General features: G+C 49.4%; 1 protein-coding gene across 7 annotated transcripts in view; it reads left to right on the top strand.

Moving 5' to 3' along the window:
- Window positions 1–23,266, top strand: part of LOC144596438 (protein EFR3 homolog B-like) — a 100,502-nt gene that overhangs the window by 62,050 nt on the left and 15,186 nt on the right. For all 7 annotated transcript variants that reach the window (XM_078404679.1, XM_078404681.1, XM_078404680.1 and 4 more), the window contains 4 exons: window positions 6,600–6,675; window positions 7,333–7,494; window positions 8,045–8,176; window positions 12,897–12,964. In XM_078404679.1, coding sequence (XP_078260805.1) covers window positions 6,600–6,675; window positions 7,333–7,494; window positions 8,045–8,176; window positions 12,897–12,964 — 438 coding nt within the window. The remainder of the gene's footprint in view (window positions 1–6,599; window positions 6,676–7,332; window positions 7,495–8,044; window positions 8,177–12,896; window positions 12,965–23,266) is intronic.

Here is a 23,266-nt window from a genome sequence, read left to right as displayed (position 1 = left end):
CTGGTTCTGGACTCGCCCAACATTGGGAAAAAATTTCCTGCATCTAGCTTGTCCAGTCCTTATATAATTTTACACGTCCCTATAAGATACCCTCTCATCCTTCTAAACTCCAGTGAATACAAGCCTAGTCCTTTCAATCTTTCCTCATATGACAGTCCCACCATCCAGGGACCAATCTCGTGAACCCACGCTGCATTGCCTCAATTACAAGGATGTCCTTCGTCAAATTAGGAGACCAAAACTGTACACAATACTCCAGATGTGTTCTTACCAGGGCCCTATACAACTGCAGAAGAACCTCTTTACTCCTATACTGAAATCCTCTTGTTATGAAGGCCAACATGTCATTAGCTTTCCTCACTGCCTGCTGTACCTGCACGCCAACTTTCAGTGGCTGGTGTACAAGGACACCCAGGTCTCGCTGCACCCTTACCTAACCTCTTTAATAATTGACTCCAGCATCTTTCCCACCACCGAAGTCAGGCTAACTGGTCTGTAATTCCCCGTTTTTTCTTTCGCTCCTTTCTTGAAAAGTGGGATAACATTAGACAATAGACAATAGGTACAGGAGTAGGCCATTCGGCCGTTCGAGCCAGCACCGCCATTCAATGTGATCATGGCTGATCATTCTCAATCAGTACCCCGTTCCTGAAAGGAGAATTTAGGGGGCTAGGAAGAGAGTTCAAAAAAAAGACTTCCAAAGCAATAATCTCAGACTTACTGCCTGTGCCACGCGATAGTGAGAATAGGAATGGAGTGAGGTAGAGGATAAATACGTGGCTGAGGAACTGGTGCAGGGAGCGGGGATTCAAGTTTCTGGATCATTGGGACCTCTTCTGGGGGAAGTATGACCTGTACAAAAAGGACGGGTTGCATCTGAACCTGAGAGGAACCAATATCCTGGCGGGGAGATTTGCTAAGGTAATTGCAGAGACTTTAAACTAGTACGGTTGGGGGGAGGGACTCAAACACAGATAGCTAATAGGCAGTGTGTGAGGCTGGAGGCAGAAAAGGGAAACACTCAGACCCAAAATGTAGGAGAGAAAGAAGTGAAAAGAAATAAACTGAGAATAAGAAATGATGGGGCCCTTAAATGTGTATATTTTAATGCTAGGAGCATTGTAAGAAAGGTGGATGAGCTTAGAGCCTGGATTGATATCTGGAAGTATGATGATGTGGCGATCAGTGAAACATGGTTGCAGGAGGGTTGCGATTGGCAATTAAATATTCCAGGATTTCATTGTTTCAGATGTGATAGAATCGGAGGGGCAAGAGGTGGGGGTGTTGCATTGCTTGTCAGGGAGGATATCACAGCAGTGCTTTGGCAGGACAGACTAGAAGGCTCGATTAGGGAGGCTGTTTGGGTGGAACTCAGAAATGAGAAAGGTTTAGCAACACTTATAGGGGTGTATTATAGACCGCCAAATAGGGAACGAGAATTGGCGCTCCAAAGAATAAAGACCCAACCTGTTCAACCTCTCTCTGTAGCCTAAGTGCTGAAACCCAGGCAACATTGTTCCCTGAAGGTGGAATCTCATGTGGATAGGGTGGTGAAGAAGGCGTTTGGTATGCTTGCCTTTATAAATCAGAGCATCGAGTATAGAAGTTGGGATGTAATGTTAAAATTGTACAGGGCATTGGTGAGGCTGAATCTGGAGTATGGTGTGCAGTTCTGGTCGTCAAATTATAGGAAGGATGTCGACAAAATGGAGAGGGTACAGAGGAGATTTACTAGAATGTTGCCTGGGTTTCAGCACTTAAGCTACAGAGAGAGGTTGAACAGGTTGGGTCTTTATTCTTTGGAGCGTAGAAGGTTGAGGGGGGACTTGATAGAGGTTTTTAACATTTTGAGAGGGACGGACAGAGTTGACGTGGGTAGGCTTTTCCCTTTGAGAGTGGGGAAGATTCCAACAAGGGGACATAGCTTCAGAATTGAGGGACAAAAGTTTAGGGGTAACATGAGAAGTAACTTCTTTACTCAGAGGGTGGTGGCTGTATGGAATGGGCTTCCGGTGGAAGTGGTGAAGGCAGGCTCGATTTTATTATTTAAGAGTAAATTGGATAGGTATATGGATAAGAGGGGATTAGAGGGTTATGGTCTGAGTGCAGGTAGATGGGACTAGGTCAGGGAGAGTGGTCGGCGTGGACTGGTAGGGCCGAACGGGCCTGTTTCCGTGCTGTAGTTGTTATATGGTTATATGGTTAAAAGCCATTTACCACCTTTTTGGGCTGATTATCAATTAATGTGCGAATTTACTTCAAAATGTTGTTAGTATACAGTGACATATTCACATTATTTTGTAATGTCCGTTTTTACTTTGAAATGTACAAAAAGAGGCTTAAAACTGGTAATTTTGTGTAAATTTTCCCATTTTTTGACCCCCAGTATACGCTTCGTGCAAGCGCTCGGCTCTTTTCCTCTTTTTTTTACCCCACTCATATGCCTGTATTTCCAACTGCAATCCCTCCTTAAACACATCACCTCACTCTTCTTCAAATTTCAAGTCCACCCAAGCCTTTCTTTAACATACCTCCCCAGGCAATCCACTGCCAATTTAGTTCTCAATGTCATCCTGCTAAACCATGCCCCTATATTAATATCTTCGATCTATATACTATTAAAACTCAGATCTTGTATATATATATTTTTTGGGTTTGACCTGAATTATTTGATATGTTCGCGCGTAACAGCGATTGCGGAAAACTGGTGAACAGTAGCGTGACGGTTTTCGCACCGCCTTAATCGCCAACCTCCCAAACGACCGGCCGTGATATTTTCATTTGCTTTGGTCGCGTGTTTTTTAAGTTACAGAGGTTTTAAAGCGCTTGCCCCCCCCCCCCCCCCCCCTTTTCAGGGGGGCGCTGCGGTGCAGATTTAGCCTTCAGCTTGAGCCTTCAGCTTGTGCAGCTTGTGACGGCTACATTGTTTCAAAAAACAGCTACATTGTTTCAAAAAGTTTCCAGATCACTGCTTGTTTTAAAGTGGTTTTTTTTGTTATTGCAAGTCACTTGACATACACAGATCAGGAGGACGGGCCCAACAGGCACACTTGGAGAGTGCTGATTGTTTTAAAGTAGTCTTTTTTGTTATTGCAAGTCACTTGACATACACAGATCAGGAGGACGGGCCCAACGGGCACACTTGGAGAGTAAGAGTGGGGCTGGGGGAGGAGAGAATGGGGGGTGTGGGGACGGGCCCAAAGGGCCCGCTTTGCTAGTCCCTCATAAAAATGTGGAGCCTGAGGCACCTAGCCACACAGTTTCTAAACTCCTGTCAATCATTACCCTTTGCTCCTGCCGCATGGACCATTTTTAAACAACTCACCACTCTCCCTTTATCCCAGGGGCTTTTACTTTTCTGATCTATTTGCTTTGTGAGGCTTCGATAAACACCCGTCTCAAATTCATGTAAGCTACATTGGTGGGCTACCCTTCATCTGTCCAGATGCTATTTAAATAGTCTAGTCAGGTTTTTCCCAAATAGGTCCACGCTGACTGTCTTAATCTGCACTTCCTGATTGGAGGAACAGCATCTCATATTGCACTTGGGCAGTTTACACCCCAGCAGTATGAACATTGGCTTCTCTAACTTCAGATAGTTCCTCTTTCCCTCTATCCCCTCCCCCTTCCCAGTTCTCCCACTAGTCTTCCTGTCTCCTACTACATCCTTTCTTTGTCCTACCCCCTCCCCTGACATCAGCCTGAAGAAGGGTCTCGACCCGAAACGTCACCCATTCCTTCTCGCCTGACCCACCGAGTTACTCCAGCACTAATAGCTAAATCTAACCCTCTATTGAAATCCAGTGAATTGGTCTCCACTGCCGTCTGTGGCAGAGAATTCCACAGATTCAATGTGCAAGATACATCTTCTGGATGCACTCGGACGCATCCGCAGTGATGTGACCTGGGGTCATCGAGTGTTTCGGGTCTCACAACATCAGACACCCTCGCCCAGGCGACCCAGCCGGGGTTGATCAGGCCCCGACTTGCGTCACAGCAGCAACTGCCCACGGATCAGCCCTCTTAATCCAAAGCCATCTAGTGGCTTTCTCTGCGGCTTCGTTTGCGGATTGAATGGCCCTCTTCTTTGCCAGCCCCATAATGCCCAATTGGTTGAGGACTTTGCAGAGTGAGCGTCCTGCAAAGCCTCTGCAGCCCACCTCTATGGGTTCATAGCGTGTCTTCCAGCCTCTGTGCCGGCACATCACCACCAGCTCCTGGTACTTTGCGCGTTTCCTTTCATTTGCTTCTTCCATACGCTTCTCCCAGGGCACTGTCAGCTCCAGAATGATCAGCTGTGTTGTCACTTCGGAGGTGATGATCATGTCTGGCCGGAGTGATGTTGCTGTGATGTGCTGCGGAAATTTCAGCTGTCTGCCCAGATCAACGTGCAGCTGCCAGTCAGTGGCCGTGTAGAGGAGGCCCGCCCTTGTTTTTGGTTGTGGTCGAGGTTTCTCTCCAGCTTTGACAAAAGTGATTGATTTCTTCGGGGCATGGTGGTGTTTGCTGCTACTGATGGCAGTGGCTATGCTCTCAGCAACCACCTTGAGCACCTGGTCATGGTGCCACCGATAGCGACCTTCACCAAGGGACTTTGGGCAGCTGCTGAGGAGATGTTCTAATGATCCCCTTCCAGTGCAAAGTGGGCAGGAAGGTGTCACGCTCTTGCCCTAGACGTGGAGGTTTGCTGGGCTTGGTAGGGCATTGTAGACAGCTTGGACAAGGAACCGGACGCGCTGGAAGTCTGCCTGCGTGATGTTTGACCAGGTAATCCTGCGCTGCGGTATGCTCTCCCACCTTGTCCACGCTCCCTGCTGCCTGGGCCCCACCGTCCTGCTCACACGCTCTTCCTCCACACCTGCTCGGACCTCTTCCTGGATGAGATGGTGTCTCTCCTTGCCCTGGGCCTTGCCAACATGGGTCTTAGGGAAGTATCCCAAGCCCGCTCTGCCAGTTGCTATGACTCCCACCAATGCCTTTTGCCTTAGGCATGACTCTGCCACCTCCACTGCTTTCTCCGCCCTCCATTTCCTCCCTGTTCTCACCTCGATGCCAGTCGATGACACCTTTTGGTCCCTGGAGTCCCTGTACTGTAGGGCTTCTCTTGTCCGTGCCACCATAAACTCTTCAGTGAGACCACTGAATGGGAGCTGCAAGATGTTATTGGTCCCGTACAGTGCTGCACTTTTGAGGCTGCGGGGAAGGCCAAGCCACTTGCGAAGAAAGCCACTGATCTTCCTTTCGAGGGACTCAACTGTGGTCAATGGAACAGTGTAAACCAGGAGAGGCCACAGGACACGGGGCAGGATGGAATGCTGATAGATCCAGGCCTTGAATCTGCCAGGTAGGCCTGACTTGTCGACTTTGGTGAGCCAGGCTTCAAGGTCTTCGATGGATTTTTGCACAACTCTGGGTAAAAAGGTTTTTCCTCATATCAGTCCTAAATACCCCTTATTCTTAAACTGTGACCTCTGGTTCTGGACTTCCCCAAACATCGGGACATTTTTTTCTGCATCTAGACTGTCCAATCCTTTAAGAATTTTATATCTTTCTATAAGATCCCCTATCATTCTTCTAAATTCCAGCGAATACAAGCCCAGTCGACCCATTCTTTCATAATATGTCAGTTCCACCATCCCGGGAATTAACCTGCTTTTAACCTGCTGAACCTACGCCGCACTCCCTCAATGGCAATAATGTACTTCCTCAAATTAGGAGACCAAAATTGCACACAATACTCCAGGTGCGGTCTCACCAGGGTCCTGTACAACTGCAGTAGGACCTCCTTGCTCCTAAACTCAAATCCTCTCGCTATGAAGGCCAACATGCCATTTGCTTTCATCACTGCCTGCTGTACCTGCATGCTTACTTTCAGTGACTGATGTACAAGTACACCCAGCTCTCGTTGCACCTACCCTTTTCCTAATCTGACATAATTTAGATAATAATCTGTTTTCCTGTTCTTGCCACCAAAGTGGACAACCTCACATTATACTGTATCTGCTATGCATCTGCCCACTCACCCAACCTAACCAGGTCACCCTGCAGCCTCATAGCATCCTCCTCGCAGCTCACTGCCACCCAGCTTTGTGTCATCCGCAAACTTGGAGATGTCACATTTAATTCCCTCGTCCAAATCCTTAATATATACTACAAATAACTGGGTCCCAGCACTGAGTCTTGCGGCACCCCACTAGTCACTGCCTGCCATTCTGAAAAGGACCCATTAATTCCTGTTCTTTGCTTCCTGTCAGCCAACCGGTTCTCTGTCCATGTCAATACCCTACCCCCAATACAATGTGCTCCAATTTTGCACACTAATCTCTCGTGTGGCACCTTGTCAAAGGCTTTTTGAAAGTCCAGATACACTACATCCACTGGCTGTCCCTTATCCATTTGACTTGTCACATCCTCAAAAAATTTTAATCTGACTTTTACCATGTTGAAAGCACAAACAAAATACTGCGTGCGTGTGTGTGTGCATGTATGTGCATGTCATGTGTGTGCATTAATCCCTTTGTGTATGTGCCTGTGTGTACGTGTCCTGTTGTATGCGCCCAACTATTCTGTGACTGGCTGTGTTTCGTTTTGCTCCTCAGTCTTACTTCCGATATCTCTGCCCTGGTGCTGAAGGTAGAAAAATGCTCTCGGCAGGATACGCTCTTCATGAAGAAGGTAAGTGTACTGTTTTACTGACCGCTGTGTTCACCCAGTGTGGGTATAACAGAAAGACCAAGAGTAATCCAAGATCTGTCAAACAAGGGCCTTTGAGGAATATGAAGAAAGCAATAAAGAACTCAAGCAGGGAATTAGGAGAGCCAGAAGTGGGCCATGAAATGTTATTTGCAAGTCCGAATAAAGACAATTCCAAGGCTTCTTTTACATAGAGTCATACAACACAGACATTAAAAACACGTTTGACATTCAAATTCATACATTAAAACCAAGTGGGTAACCAGGGAGAGGGTATGACCACTGAAGGATAAAGGAGGGAATGTATGCTTGGAGTCAGGATATAGGCCAAGTACTACATGAACATCCTGTTTGGTATTCACCAAAGGAAAGGACATGGCAGAGAATGTGATCAGATGAGTATAGAGATACAGCATGGCAACAGCCCCTTTGGCCCACATGTCGATACTGATCATTATTTATCCCACTTGTCTACATTAATGTTGTATCTCTCTCTGTCCAGCTCATTCAAATACCTGTCGGATACCTCTTCAATGTTGTTACGGTTACTTCTTCCAGCATGGGTCAGCTAAGGGAGATGGGATATCTGTTTCTGGTAATACTGTCCACTGTGGTTAAAGTTGACCTCTTCCCCCACAGCACTCACAGACCTTGTACAGATATATCTACATGAGCTGTAAGCAGCAGGATAACTCTTTCATCCATTACGATGCCATCTATGCCATGTTGGCCATCATCAGTGTGGAGCTAGCCAATGAAGAGGTGGTGGTGGACCTGATCCGTGTGGTATTGGCCCTTCAGGTAAGTCCAATGAGGTGGGGGGGTGATCCGTGTGGTATTGGTTCTTCAGGTAGGGACAGTGGTGGGGGGATGATCCGTGTGGCCCTTCAGGTTGGTCCAGCGAGGAAGGCTGGGTGTGATCCCGCTGGTATTGGTTCTCCAGGTAGGGGTGGGTGTGATCCGTGTAGTATTGGCCCTTCAGGTAGGGGCAGGGTGGGGGGAGTGGGGTTGGGACCCCTGTGGTATTGGTCCTTCAGGTAGGGGCAGGGTGGGGGGAGTGGGGTTGGGACCCCTGTGGTATTGGTCCTCCAGGTAGGGGTGGGTGTTATCTGTGTGGTGTTGGCGCTCCAGACTGGTGCTCCTCTTGTATTTCTCTCACAATCTAGTCACCAGGGGAATGCACAAACTCCACTTGGAGAGCAGCTGAGGCCAGGAATGAACCAAGGTCATTGACTCTGTTGCCAACTGCTCTTCGCTCCGCTGCTTCGTGCATTGATTTCTCTCTTAGCGTAAGATCTCCACGCAGCTGGGGGTCAACAATGGAAACTGAAAAGGTCTCTCCCTTTGACAGGAACTTTCCCTGAACAATGAAGATTTCCTGCCTGTGTGGAACCGCTGTGCAATACATTCCCTTGCCTCTGCTTACCTGGACTTCATCAGCCAGCTCACCAACCTACCAGCCTTCTGCCAGAACATCCAGCAGGTAAGGTGACATGTTAGGGTCTGAGGGGGAGGAGGGGTGTGGGGAAACGCAGGAAGCGTGACCCCCATCTCCTCGATCATGGACACCTGGCTTCCTCTGGCACTGCAGACAAACAGGGGGACTTTTTTTCTTATCTCCCTTCTACCTTTTGCTTCAGTCATCCTTTTATGGCCATCTGTCTCATTGCACTGGTTCCAATACCCCTGCCTTGTTAGTTTAAACGTGAACTTTCCTGCACTCTTTTTCCCGTTAGCTGCACACATACGCATCCACGTTGTTGACTCCACCCCCACATTTTAGTTTAAACTCTCACGTGTAGCACTAGCAAACCTGCCTGCCAGAATGTCGGTCCCCTTCCAATTAAGGTGCAACCCATCCCTTTTGTACAGGTCACCCCTGCCCCAGAAGAGATCCCAGTCTGAAGAAGGGTCTCGACCCAAAACGTCACCCATTCCTTCTCTCCTGAGATGCTGCCTGACCTGCTGAGTTACTCCAGCATTTTGTGAATAAATACCAGATCTAGAAATCTAAATCCCTGCACCCTGCACCAACTCCTCATCCACACATTCAGACCCCCATCTCCCTATTCCTACCCTCACTAGCAAGAGGACTGGAAGCAACCCAGAGATAACCACCCGAGAAGTCCTGCTTTTCAGCCCACCTGCCTAGTTCTCTATATTCACGTTGCAGAACCTCCTTCCTCTTTTTACCCATATCATTTGTGCCTACATGCACAACTACTCCCCGTCCCTCTCGAGGATGTTCTGAAGTCAGTCTGAAATGTCTTGGACCCTGACACGAGGGTCACAGGGAAAGGTTAAGCAATATCAAAGTTGCTATGGCAGACCAATGATCTTTCAGCCAGTTCATCAGTCATAGAACCTGGGAGGCACGGTGGCACAGCAGTAGAGTTGCTGCTTTACAGCGCTTGCAGACCTAGGTTCGATCCCGACTACGGGTGCTGTGTGTACGGAGTTTGTACGTTATCCCTGTGACCTGCATGAGTTTTCATGGTGTAGTCATGAAGACCTTTGAAAGACTTGTGCTGGCCCAGCTGAAAAACATTACAAACCCCCTGCTGGACCCCCTGCAGTTTGCATATAGGGCCAATAGATCGGTGGATGACGCAGTCAACCTTGGCCTGCACTTCATCCTCCAGCACCTAGATCGCAAGGGGATCTATGCCAGGATTTGCCTATGCAAGTTTGTGGACTTTAGCTCTGCAATTAACACCATTGTGCCAGAACTACTACACTCCAAACTCTCCCAGCTGACTGTGCCTGAACCCCTCTGTCAGTGGATCATCAACTTCCTGACAGACAGGAAGCATCATGTGAGGCTGGAAAAGCACATCTCGGACCCGCAGACCCTCAGCATAGGAGCACCGCAAGACTGCCTACTCTCCCCTCTCCTTTACTCTCTCTACACCAACAACTGCACCTCCACAGACTCCTCTGTCAAGCTCCTCAAGTTTGCGGATGACACTACCCTGATTGGACTGATCCAGGATGGTGAGGTATCTGCCTACAGAGGGGAAGTGACACAGCTGGTGTCCTGGTGCCATCGCAACAACCTGGAGCTCAATGCTCTCAAGACAGTGGAACTAATTGTGGACTTTCGAAGAGCTTCCCCTCCACCCACGCACCATCAACAACACCACAGTCACATCTGTGGAGTCATTTAAGTTCCTTGGAACCATCATCTCCAGGGACCTTAAATGGGGGGCCACCATTGACTCCACAGTCAAAAAAAGCCCAACAGAGGATGTACTTCCTGCGGCAACTAAGGAAACACAATCTGCCACAGGCAATGATGGTCCAATTCTATACTGCTATCATTGAGTCCGTCCTCACCTTCTCCATCATGGTCTGATTTGGCTCAGCCGCCAAGCACGACATCCGGAGGCTGCAGCAAATCGTTCGATCAGATGAGAATGTTGTTGGCTGCAACCTTCCCCCCATCGATGAACTGTACACTGCAAGGCCCAGGAAGCGAGCGGGCAAGATCATCTCTGACCCCCTCACCCTGGCCACAAACTCTTTGAAGCACTTCCCCTCTGGAAGGCGACTCCAGACTGTCAAAGCAGCCACAGCCAGACATAAAAACAGTTTTTTTTCCCGCGAGTAGTAGCTCTACTCAATAACCAAAGTCTGTAGTCTGTTTTTGCTCTGGTTTATTTCACTCACACATTTAAACCGTAATGTTGTATTCTTAATGTTTTAATGTTTTATGCTTTATTCTTAATTGTTACTGTATGTTCATGTTGTTATTTGTGAGCGGAGCACCAAGGCACACTCCTTGTATGTGTACATACCTGGCTAATAAACTCATTCATTCATTTTCCAAGATCATCAGTTTCCTCCCACACTCCAAAGATGTACAGGTTTGTAGGTTAATTGGCTTGGTATAAGTGTAAATTGTTCCTAGTATATGTAGGATAGTGCAAGTGTGTGGGGATTGCAGACTCGGTGGGCCGAAAGGCCTGTTTCTGTGCTGTATCTCTAAACTAAAACAAAATGTGCGGCACTTCGGCCCACCTTGTTCATGCAGACCCACTAATTCCATTTTCCCACATTAATCCTGTGTTCCTCCACTCCTTCGCTATCCAGGTACTTCTATAAATGCCATTTTAACTGTAATTATTTCTGCTTTTACCACCTCCTTTTGCAGCTCATTCCAGGTAACCGCCACCCTCTGTGTGAAAACCCTGCCCTCAGATATTCTTTAAACTTTTCCCTCTCACCTTAAAACTGTGCCTACTACTTCTGGATTCCGCTACCCTGAGAAAAAGACTCTGACTGTCTATCCTATCTATCCCCCTCCACTGGCTCATTCTTACTACAGCCCTCCATTCCAGTTGTCATCCTGATGAATCGTATTTGCATTAATTTGCTACCACATCTTTCCTGTAGTTCTGGTAATCTCATCATACGTTGGAGCCCAGATGTCATTCTGGTGACTCCCTCCAAGGCCTATGTCTCCTCCTTCGACTACTGCCACTTCCTCCAAATCAAAGGAGTAGCCATTGGCACTCGTGTGAGCTCCAGCTATGCCTGCCTCTTTGTAGGGTACTTTGAACAATCCCTGTTCCAGGCGTACACTGGTGCTATCTCCGAACTCTATCTCCGTTACATTGATGACTGCATTGGTGCTATCTCCTGCACCCATGCAGAACTCACAGACTTCATTAACTTTACCACCAATTTCCATCCTGCACTGAAATTCACTTGAATCATCTCCGACACCTCCCTCTCCTTTCTTGATCTCACCATCTCCATCACAGGAGATAGGCTGTCAACTGACATCTATTATAAACCTATTGACTCCCACAACTTTCTCAACAACACTTCTTCCCACCCTGCCTCCTGCAAAGACTCTATCCCCTACTCCCAATTCCTCATCTACGGCGCATCTGCGCTCAAGATAAGGTGTTCCATACCAGGACATCTGAGATTGTCCATTCTTTAGAGAACAGGGGTACCCCTCTTCCATCATAGATGAGGCCCTCACATGTGGCTCCTTGGTGCCCCGCAGCTCCGCTCTTGTTCCCCCTCCTTCCAGTCGCAACAGGGACAGAGTCCCCCTAGTCCTCACCTTTCACCCCATCAGCTGTTGCATACAACACATTTCCGCCACAACACATTTCCGCCATCACGGGATCTCACCACTAGTCACTTCTTCCCATCTCCACCCCTTTCCCCCTTCCGCAGAGACCATTCCCTCCGCAACTCCATGGTTAACATCCCTTCCCACCCAAACCACCCCCTCTCCAGGTACTGCAACCGCAGGAGATGCACCACCTGTCCCTATATCTCCTCCCTCGACTCTGTCCAGGGACCCCAACAGTCCTTTCAGGTTAGGCAGAGGTTCACTTGCATCTCCTCCAACCTCATCTACTGTATTCGTTGTTCAAGTTTGTGGACTCTTATACATGGGCGAGACCAAAGGTAGACTGGGCGATGGTTTCGCTGAACACAATCGTTCAGTCAACCTGGGCCTACCTGATCTCCCGTTGCCAAACACTTTAATTCCCCTTCCAATTCCCACACTGACCTTTATGTCTTGGAGCCTCCTCCATTGTCAGAGTGTGGCCAAACGCAAATTGGAGGAACAGCACCTCATATTTCAATTGGGCACCTTACAACCCAGTGAGGTGAATATTGAACTCTGTAACTTCATGTAACCCCCATATCCCCTCTCTCACCCTCCCTCCCCCACCCAAGTCATACCAGCTTCAAAGTCATCTTGTTGAGTCTCATTGTCTGTAACTTATTTTCACCCAGGCCACAGTAACAATGGTCTGTTTCCTTTATCATCATTACTTTTTTGAAAATCTTTCATTCATTTGTTCTACATCTCTCTACATCATTGTCTATCTCTTGTTTCCCTTTCCCCTGACTCTCTGAAGAAGGGTCTCAACCTGAAATGTCACATATTCCTTCTCTCCAGAGATGCTGCCTGTCCCAGCTTTTCGTGCCTATCAGTCACTCTCTTTCTCCCCATTGGACAAACCTGTGAATCACCATTCCTTCTCTTTGGTCAAACTCATGATTCATTCTCCCATTCTCATTCATTAATGAATGATTGGTTAAACCCATCATTCACTCTCTCAACCCGCCCATTGGTCAAACCTAGATTCACTCTCCCTCTCTCTCTCTCCCCCCCCCCTGCCCTCCCAAACCATTATTAATTTCCTAACTGTTGACCATTGTTTTTGCAGGTGATCGAGACACGTCAAAAGACAGCACAATACCTTTTACCTGAAGGAGTCTTTGAACCTGAAAACAGGTATGAAATTGGGGCTGCTTTCCTCCGCAGAATAGTGACTTGGTTTGATATTGTTGCAGTGTGCTTTCTCACAATCGTATCTTCCAACCTCAGGCCCCGTTTGTTGGTGGGTTAGTTACCGGAAATTGGAGAATTCAATGTTCACACCGTTAGATTATAAGCTTTTATCCTTGCATCACACTTTTTGTCTGTTCATCTCTGGCCTTTGTCCAACCATCTGCCTATCAAACCTCCCCCCTCTCATCTGTATTCACCTATCACTTGCCAAGCGTTGTCCTGCCTTCACCTCTCTTCCAGTTTTCTCCCCCACACCACCACAATCAGTCTGAAGAAAGGTCCCAGCCTGAAATGTTATCTCTCCATGATCTCCAGAGATGCTGCCTGGCCCGCTGAGTTACTCAGGCACTTTGTGTCCTTGTACAACTGTAACATATTGTTCCAACTTCTCCTCTTCTGAACTGATAAAGACCAGTGTACCATATGGAACAGGAAAAGATTTGTGAAGACAAATGTAGGTCCCTTGCAGTCAGAAACAGGCGAATTTATAATGGGAAGCAACAAAATGACAGACCAGTTGAACAAGTACTTTGGTTCTGTCTTCACTAAGGAAGACACAAACAATCTCCCAGAAATACTAGGTGGCCGAGGATCTAGTGGGAGAGAGGAACTGAAGGGAATCCACATTAGTCAGGAAATGGTGTTAGATAAACTGTTGAGACTGAAGGCAGATAAATCCTTAGGGCCTGATGGTCTGCATCCCAGAGTACTCAAGGAGGTGGCCCGAGAAATCGTGGATGTATTGGTGATCATTTTTTAATGTTCTCTCGACTCTGGATCAGTTCCTGTGGACTGGAGGGTAGCCAATGTAACTCCACTTTTTAAGACAGGAGGGAGAGGAAAAACGGTGAATTATGGACCAGTTAGCCTGACATCGGTCGTGGAGAAGATGCTTGGGTCGATTATCAAAGATGTAATAGCAGTGCATTTGGAAAGCAGTGATAGGATCAGTCAAAGTCAGCATGGATTTATGAAGGGGAAATCATGCTTGACTAATTTTCTGGAATTTTTTGAGGATGTAACAAGTTGAATGGATAAGGGAGAGCCAGTGGATGTGGTGTATCTGGCCTTTCAAAAAGCCTTTGACAAGGTCCCACACAGGAGATTAGTGTGCAAAATTAGAGCACAATTATTGCGGGTAGGGTATTGACATGGATAGAGAACTGATTGGCAGACAGGAAGCAAAGAGTAGGAATTAATGGGTCCTTTTCTGAATGGCAGGGGTGCCGCAAGGTTCAGTGCTGGGACCCCAGTTATTTACAACATATATTAACGATTTAGACGAAGAAATGTGACATCTCCAAGTTTGCGGATGACACAAAGCCGGGTGGCAGTGTGAGCTGCGATGAGGATGCTATGAGGCTGCAGGGTGACTTGGATAGGTTGGGTTAGTGGGCAGATGCAGTATAATGTGGATAATGTTAGGTGGTCCACTTTGGTGGCAAAAATAACAAGGCAGCTTATTATCTGAATGGTGTCAGATTAGGAAAAGGGGAGGTGCAACGAGAACTGGGTGTACTTGTACATCGGTCACTGAAAGTAAGCATGCAGCTACAGCAGGCAGTGAAGAAAGCAAATGGCATGCTGGCCTTCATAGCAAGTGGATTTGAGTTTAGGAGCAAGGAGGTCCTACTGCAGTTGTACAGGGCCTTGGTGAGACCACATCTGGAGTATTGTGTGCAGTTTTGGTCTCCTAATTTGAGGAAGTACATTCTTGCTATTGAGGGAGTGCAGCGTAGGTTCACCAGGTTAATTCCCAGGGTGGCAGGACTGACACATGATGAAGGAATGGATCATCTGGGCTTATATTCACTAGAATTTAGAAGGATGTGAGGGGATCTTATAGAAACATATAAAATTTGTAAGGGATCGGACACACTAGATGCAGGAAAAATGTTCCTGATGTTGAGGGAGTCCAGAACCAGGTTAAGAATAAGGGGTAGGCCATTTAGGACTGAGATGAGAAAAAACATTTTCATCCAGAGAGTTGTGAATCTATGGAATTGTCTGCCACAGAAGGCAGTGGGGGGCAATTTACTGGATGTTTTCAAGAGAGAGTTGGATATAGCTCTTTGGGCTAAATGAATCAAGAGATATGGTGAAAAAGCAGGACCGAGGTACTGATTTTGGATGATCAGCCATGATCATATTGAATGGCGGTGCTGGCTCAAATGGCCTACTCCTGTACCTATTTTCTATGTTTCTATACTTGTAATTTATGTACATGAATTAATCCTTAATATTGAAATTATTATTATTTTTTTAATTTGTAACATGCAACACAGAAACATATCCTTTGGCCCAACTCGTCAGTCCCAACCAAGATGTTCGATTTGCCCGCATTTCCTTCTAAACCTTTCCTATTCATGTACCCGTCCCTGTGTTTAATTGTTGTTATTGTACCTGCCTCCTCTACCTCCTCCAGCAGCCTGTTCCATATACCCACCACCCTCTGAGTGCAAGTATTGCCCATCAGGTTCCTATTATATCTTTCCCCTCTCACCTTAAACATATGTCCTCTGGTTCTTGATTCTCTTACCCTGGGTAAAAGACTGTGCATTGACCCCTAATGATCTCACCCCTTAGTCTCCTATGCTCCAAGGTATGCAGTCCTAGCCTACCCAACCTCTCCCTATAGCTCAATCCCTCGTGTCCTGGCAACATTCTCGTAAATCTTCTGTGCATTCTTTCTAGCTTAATGACATCCTCAGGGTGACCAAAATAAAGTTGTAACTTTATTTCTACAAATATTGAGTGACAAACATCTGGACCAATTAAAACTTTTAAAGTAGACTAGACGGGCGTGGACCCCTTGGGTGCAAATCTCTAATTAATTTAGACAACAGCAACCCAACGAAACAATTGTAACAGTTTTAGACAGGATAAAGTGCAAGTTGATCTGTGCCGGATCACTGTGCGTTGTGACCATCCGGCTCAGCAGGACCGGTTCATAGCAGCTATGGCCCTGGGGATGAAGCTGTTCCTGAGTCTGGAGGTGTGGGCGTAGAAGGCCTTGTATCGTCTGCCCGATGGAAGGAGTTCGAACAGACTGTTGCAGGGGTGTGAAGAGTCTTTGTGGATGCTGGTGGCTTTTCTGAGGCATCGTGTGTTGTAGATGCCCTCCAAGTCTGGTAGCTGTGTTCCGATGGCCCTCTGAGCTCTATGGACTACCCGCTGTAGAGCTTTCCTTTCTGCCTCCGTGCAGCTGAGGTACCACACAGGGATGCCATGCGTTAGGATGCTCTCTATGGTGCAGCGGTAGAAGGTCGTCAGCAGCTGTTGGGGTAGACCAGACTTTTTCAGTGTTCTTAGGTAGAACAGTCTTTGCTGTGCCTTCTTGACCAGCGCAGCAGTGTTATTGGACCTTGTTAGGTCCTCCGAAATGTGAGTGCCCAGAAACTTGAAGCTGGACACTCTCTCCACACTGTCCCCGTTGATAGAGATCGGGGCATATTCCCCGTTATGTGACCTACGGAAGTTGATGATCAGCTCCTTGGTCTTGGTGGTATTTAGGGACAGGTTGTTATCCGAGCACCAGTCCGCCAGGTTCTGCACCTCCGCTCTGTATTTTGTTTCATCACCGTTGGTGATAAGCCCGATCACCGTTGTGTCGTCTGCAAACTTGACAATGGTGTTGGTGTCGAATGCAGGAACACAGTCGTGTGTGAAGAGGGAGTAGAGCATGGGGCTCAGAACACAGCCCTGTGGTGTGCCGGTACTCAGGGTGATAGTGGAGGACAGGTGCGGGCCCATTCTCACTGCCTGCGGTCGCTCTCCTTTCCCCTTTCCTCTCCCCTTTCCTCCCTCACCCCCCCCCCCCCATTGGCCGCTACTCCCGTCACTCTGAGCGGCAACCCTCCCCCAACTGCGCCTGCGCGGATCCGGCGGCCATCTTACGTAAGTATTAGATCAACGGGCCGCAACTGCGCAGGCGCGGACCCGTTGGATTCCCATTGTGACGTCAAACATGGAGGTAGCCTATCAGGACGCGCCAGACCCCACGTGGGGGGGAGGTGGTAGAGCCAATCAAATTTATTAAAGTTTAAAGAGTGGTTTATTAAAGTTTAAAAAGTGAATAATTTTAAAAATATAACGACTGTGGCGCCTCTCAGAGGTCAGGCCACCCTGTGCATCGAACCCCTCGGCACTTGGTATAGTCCGGGGACGGCCCAGGTGTTGGGTCTATGTAGTGGGGGAGTTTGCGGCGCTGCGGAGATAACGTCTGACCGCCCAGCATTACAGTGGCTAGCGATTTGCTGATTGAAAAACCTGCCTTGAACCGTCCTGGCTTCTCGCCTTATTTCGGGTTCGCCGACGTACGCCACATTGGTGACCCCGACATGCGCTACTGCGAAGATGATGCATCACAACGTGCAGCCCGCCGACCAGGCCCAGCTACTCGACCCGGCTCAACTCAACGCGGTAGGCCTTGAACATCCAACTTTCTGGACCGCGCAACCAAACATATGGCATAACTAGGCGGAGGCCCAATTTCACCTCCGGGGCATCACCGCTGACACCACAAAGTACTATCATGTTGTTGGCATCCTGGACCAGGAGACGACCGGCTGCATTATCACCTACCTGAATGCGCCCCTGGCAGATAACAGGTACGGCGGCCTGAAGACTCTCCTGCTGCGGCCTCAGCCGCATGGGGCGTGCGGCGCGCATCTTTAGAATGTCGGGTCCCGGCGGCCGGCGCCGTTGCTCGGCAAAACGATGAAGCTGATGGAGGGGCACTGGCCCTATTTCCTTTTTGAATATGCCTTTCTCCAGCAGCTGCCCGACGACGTCCACCTGCAGCCTCTTTCGATGACCTTCAGGCGCTTGGAGAGTGCGGACGAGTTGTTGCTGGCCAGAGGCAGTGACATGGACGCGCTGGATGCCGGGTCCGGGGCGCCCGACACCGCCCAGCAAGTCGGTTCAGCTGTCGACTGGGTTTCGGCCGTGCGCCGGCGGCCTGCGAGACCGCCCCCTGCGGCCAGCGTGAGTTCGTCCGCGGTAGCCCCGTCCCAACAAGCACCAGCCACCACCGACAGACGGCGCTGGCGCTCGATAATAGCTTAGGTTATCGCCGATTTCCCAGGCATCCTCACGCCCCAGTTTCACTCCACGAGCCCGAAACATGGAGTGCGCCACGTCATCCCAACCTCCAGTCCACCACTCCACGCACGCGCTCGCCGACTCCCACCCGGAAAACTCCGCATCGCCCGGGACGAGTTCCGCACTATGGAGTCCCTGGGTATCGTCCGTCGATCCGACAGCCCGCGGGCATCCCCCCTCCATATGGTGCCCAGGGCCATATCCTGTCCCAAATAAACAGGATTTCAGTGCACACCTGGCAGGGACTAACATTTTTTCAAAGGTGGACCTGGTGCGAGGGTATCACCAGATCCCAGTCCACCTGGACGACATCCCGAAGACGGCAATAATCACTCCTCTCGGCCTATGGGAGTTCACGAGGATGCCTTTCGGCCTGAGAAACGCTGCCTAGGCTTTTCAACGCCTGATGGACTGGGTGTGCCGTGGCCTCCCGTTTGTCTTCGTGTATCTGGACGACATCATCGTGGCAAGTCGGTCGCGACAGGAGCACATCGCGCATCTCCAGGAGCTTTGTCAGCGGCTCAGCGACCACGGCCTCGCCATCAACCTGGCGAAATGCCAGTTCGGGTTGTCTTCCATCGACTTCCTGGGTCATCGGGTAACCCCGCAGGGTGCAGTCCCATTGCCGGCGAAAGTGGACGCCATCCGCCAGTTTCCACGGCCGTCGACGGTACGCGGCCTGCAGGAGTTTGTGGGCTGCGGCCCGCATTATGCGGCCTTTGTTCAACCACCTGGTGGGTAAGCAGAAGACCATAGCGTGGCACGATGAGGCTGTGGCCGCCTTCAACGGCGCTAAGGAGGCCCTCGCTAGGGCGACGATGCTCGTCCACCCACGGGAAGATGCCCCGAACGCCCCGAATCAGCGGTGGGCGCGGTCCTAGAGCAGCTCATGGGCGGGTATTTGCGGCTTTTGGCATTCTTTAGTAAACATCTGTCCAACGCCCAGCACAAGTACAGTGCCTTTGATCGGGAGCTCCTCGCTCTCTACCTCGTGCTACGTCACTTCCGCTATTTTTTGGAAGGTCGGCCATTCACTGCCTTCACGGACAACAAACCACTTACATTCGCTTTCACGAAGATTTCCGATCTGTGGTCCGCTCGGCAGCAGCGCCATCTCGCCTTTGTGTTGGAATTCACCACTGATGTCCGTTTCGTGGCAGGGAAGGAGAAGCGGGTCGCCGCTGCACTGTCTCACCCCGTCTTCGATGCCGTCCAAGGGACGTGTCCGGGAATTGATTACTCAGCCCTAGCGGGAGGACGACGAGATGTCGGCCTACCGGACTGCCATCTCCGGTCTACGCCTAGAGGACGTGCTTTTCGGGCCAGCCGGCGCTTCGTTGCTCTGACGTCTCATCGGGTCAGCCATGGCCCATCATTCCGGCGGCTTGGCGACGTAAGATTTTTGACACAATCCACGGGCTTGCGCACCCCTCCATCTGTGCGATGACAGCATTGGTGGCCTCGCGTTTCATGTGACACGGCCTGCGTGAGCAGGTCGGGCACTGGGCCCGCTGCATCGCCTGCCAGACGCCAAGATTCACCCGAGCGCCTCTGCAGTGGTTCAACTTGCCGCAATGCCGTTTCGACCATGTCCACGTGGACATCATGGGCCCGCTTCCTCCATCCCGCGGCATCTCCTACCTCCTCACGGTGGTGGATCGCTTCACTCGGTGGCCGGAGGCCATTCCACTGGCCAATACTTCCACGGCCACATGTGCCCTGGCTTTCTCAGCACACTGGATAGCCCGTTACAGGGTGCCGGTAGGCATCTCAGACCATGGGCCACATTTCACTTCCGAGCTGTGGTAGGCTATGGCTTGCCTGTTGGGCGTGCAGCTTCACCACACCACGGCCTACCACCCACACGGTCTGGTAGAGAGGTTCCACTGGCAGCTCAAGGCCGCTCTGAAGGTGCAGCTTGCTGGCCCCGACTGGTTACACGCACTGCCGTGGGTCCTGCTGGGAGTTCGCACCGCCCCAAGGAGGATTTGGCGGCTTCCTCGGCGGAGCTAGTCTACGGGGCCCCGCTCACCGTCCCCGGGGAGTTCGTATGGTCGGCGACGGATCATCCAGAACCGCCCTCAACCGCCCTACAGCTCCTCCATGAGCGGGTGGGTAAGTTCGCACCTGTTCCCATGTCGAACCATAGGACTTTTCACCCGCACGTGCCAGCGGCCCTGCAGGACTGTCAATACGTTTTTTTGCGCCGGGACGCCCACCGGGCGCTATCCAACGGCCGTATGGGGGCCCTTTCAAGGTGCTGCAGCATGGACAGCCAACTTTTGTGCTGGACATTGGGGGTCGGCGTGAGACGGTGTCAGTCGGTCACCTGGACATCGACCAACGGGTGAGATTGCCCAGCCTCGCCCACGGAGCCGTCCTCCCACACGGCCCCCTCCACCTGCGTCTTCGCTGGCCCCGACGTCTATGGACATGGACATGCATACGCGAGCCGGTCGTCGCGTACGTCCGCCGGTCCGTTATGATGCCTCCGTTTCTGGGGGGGGGGGGGTCATGTGGGGCCTCTCAGAAGTCAGGCCACCCTGTGCATCGAACCCCTCGGCACTTGGTATAGTCCGGGGACGGCCCAGGTATTGGGTCTATATAGTGGGGGAGGTTGTGGCGCTGGGGGAGTCTCCTGATATCCTCTGGAGCGGAGATAACATCCGACCGCCCAGCATTACAGTGGCTAGCGATTTGCCAATTAAAATACCTGCCTTTAACCCTCCTGGCTTCTCGCCTTATATCGGGTTCTCCGAAACCATTTCAACCGCAAGCCAATGGTAAGGTGGGGCTAAAATTGTTGCAATGTCGTGTACCGTTTTGGCTGTATTTCGGGTACGCACAAACAAACAGACAAGATGAGAGTTTTAGAGACAGACAGACACAGACAGATATAAAATCCATTAAAGGCTCCAAAGCCACTAGATGGTGCCACAGAGCAGGTGGGGGACATTTCCACAGTTCACCAATAAAACCAGGAAGCTGGAGTTGTAAAGTTTGAAGGTTAGGGGAAAAAACAGATGCTCGAGACAGATCTCATTTTATAATGTCATTCATGCTAAAGACTCACTGGATAACATTTTCCAGCAATCTCTAAATGACTGAGGATTGCAACTGCTTGTCTTCTGCATTCTGAACTTGTTTAAATTGGATCACATTTGCAGTTTTGAGGAACAATTACTTGGATACAGCCACAAGAAACTGCAGTTGCTAAAAGCTTGAGCAAAACACAAAGTGCTGGAGAAACTCAAGGGGTTGGGCAGATGGAATATAGTGTAGCAAAGAGTGGAGTCGTGCATTTTGGTAGTAGGTTTAAAGGCGTAGACTATTTTCTAAATGGGGTGAGAATCCAGAAATCAAAGGTGTAAAGGGACTTGGGAGTGCTGGTGCAGAATTCCCAAAATTAATCTGAAAGTCAAATCGTTAGTAAAGAAAGCAAACTCAATGCATTTCAAGAGGGCTTGTATACAAAAACAGGGATGTAATGTTGAGGCTCTATAAGGCGCTGGTCAGACAGCATTTGGAATATTGTGAGAAATGTTGGGCACCATATCTGAGGAAGGATGTTCTGGCTCTGGAGAGGATCCAGGGGAGGTTCAAAAGAATGATCCCAGGAATGAGTGGGTTAACCTATGATGAGCGATTGTCGGCACTGGGCCTGTAATCGCTGGAGTTTAGACGAATGAGGGGGGACCTCATTGAAACATACGGAATAGTGAAGGGCCTGGATAGAGTAGATGTGGAGAGGATGTTTCCACTAGTGGGAGAGTCTAGGACTAGAGGTCATAGCCTCAGAATCAAAGGACGTTCTTTTACGAAGGAGATGAGGAGAAAGTCAGAGGGTGGTGAATCTGGAATTCTTTGCCACAGAAGGCTGTGGAGGCCGTCAGTGGATATTTTAAAGGCAGAGATAGATACAGTGCATTCAAAAAGTATTCAGACCCCTTCACTTTTTCCACATTTTGTTACTTTACAGCCTTATTTTAAAATGGATTCAATTCTTTTTTTTTTAATCATCAATCTACACACAATACCCCATAATAAAAAAGTGAAAACAGGTGTTTCAAAATTTTTGCAAAGTAATTAAAAAGAAATAATTGAAATATCACATATGTATTCAGACCCTTTACTCAGTACTTTGTCGAGGCACCTTTGGCAGCGATTACAGCCTCGTCTTCTTGTGTATGACGCTACAAGCTTGGCACACCTGTATTTGGGTAATTTCTCCCATTCGTCTGCAGATCCTCTCAAGCTCTGTCAGGTTGGATGGGGAACGTCGATGCACTGCTATTTTCAGGTCCCTCCAGAGATGTTCGATCAGATTCAAGTCCGGGCTCTGGCTGGGCCACTCAAGGACATTCACAGTGGTGTCACAAAGCCACTCCTGCGTTGTATTGACTTTGTGCTTAGGGTCGTTGTCCTGTTGGAAGGTGAACCTCCGCCCCAGTCTAAGGTCCAGAATGCTCTGGAGCAGGTTTTCATCAAGGATCTCTCTGTACTTTGCTCCCTTCATCTTTCCCTCAATCCTGACTAGTCTCCCAGTTCCTGCCGCTGAAAAACATCCCCACGGCATGATGCTGCCACCACCATGCTTCATCTCAAATGGAAGAACTTTGGATTGGTATGGTATTGGTATGGTATTGGCCAGGTGATGAGCGGTGCCTAGTTTCCTCCAGACGTGACGCTTGGCATTCAGGCCGAAGTGTTCAATCTTGGTTTCATCAGACCAGAGAATCTTGTTTCTCATAGTCTAAGAGTCCTTTAGGTGCCTTTTGGCAAACTCCAAGCGGGCTGTCTTGTGCCTTTTACTGATGAGTGGCTTCTGTCTGGCCACTCTACCATAAAGGCCTGATTGGTGGAGTCCTGTAGATATAGTTGTTCTTCTGGAAGGTTCTCCCATCTTCACAGAGGAACTCGACCTCTGTCAGAGTGACCATCGGGTTCTTGATTACCTCCCTGACCAAGGCCCTTCTACCCCGATTGCTCAGGTTGGCCGGGTGGCCAGCTCTATGAAGAGTCCTGATGGTTCCAATGTTCTTCCACATAAGAATGATGGAGGCCACTGTGCTCTTCGGGACCTGCAATGCTGCAGAAATTGTTTTCTACCCTTCCCCAGATCTGTGTCTCGACACAATCCTG

This window comes from Rhinoraja longicauda, chromosome 9 (genome assembly GCF_053455715.1).
Source record: "Rhinoraja longicauda isolate Sanriku21f chromosome 9, sRhiLon1.1, whole genome shotgun sequence".
Classification (NCBI taxonomy): Eukaryota; Metazoa; Chordata; class Chondrichthyes; order Rajiformes; family Arhynchobatidae; genus Rhinoraja; species Rhinoraja longicauda.
This window is presented reverse-complemented; position numbering and strand designations above follow the sequence as displayed.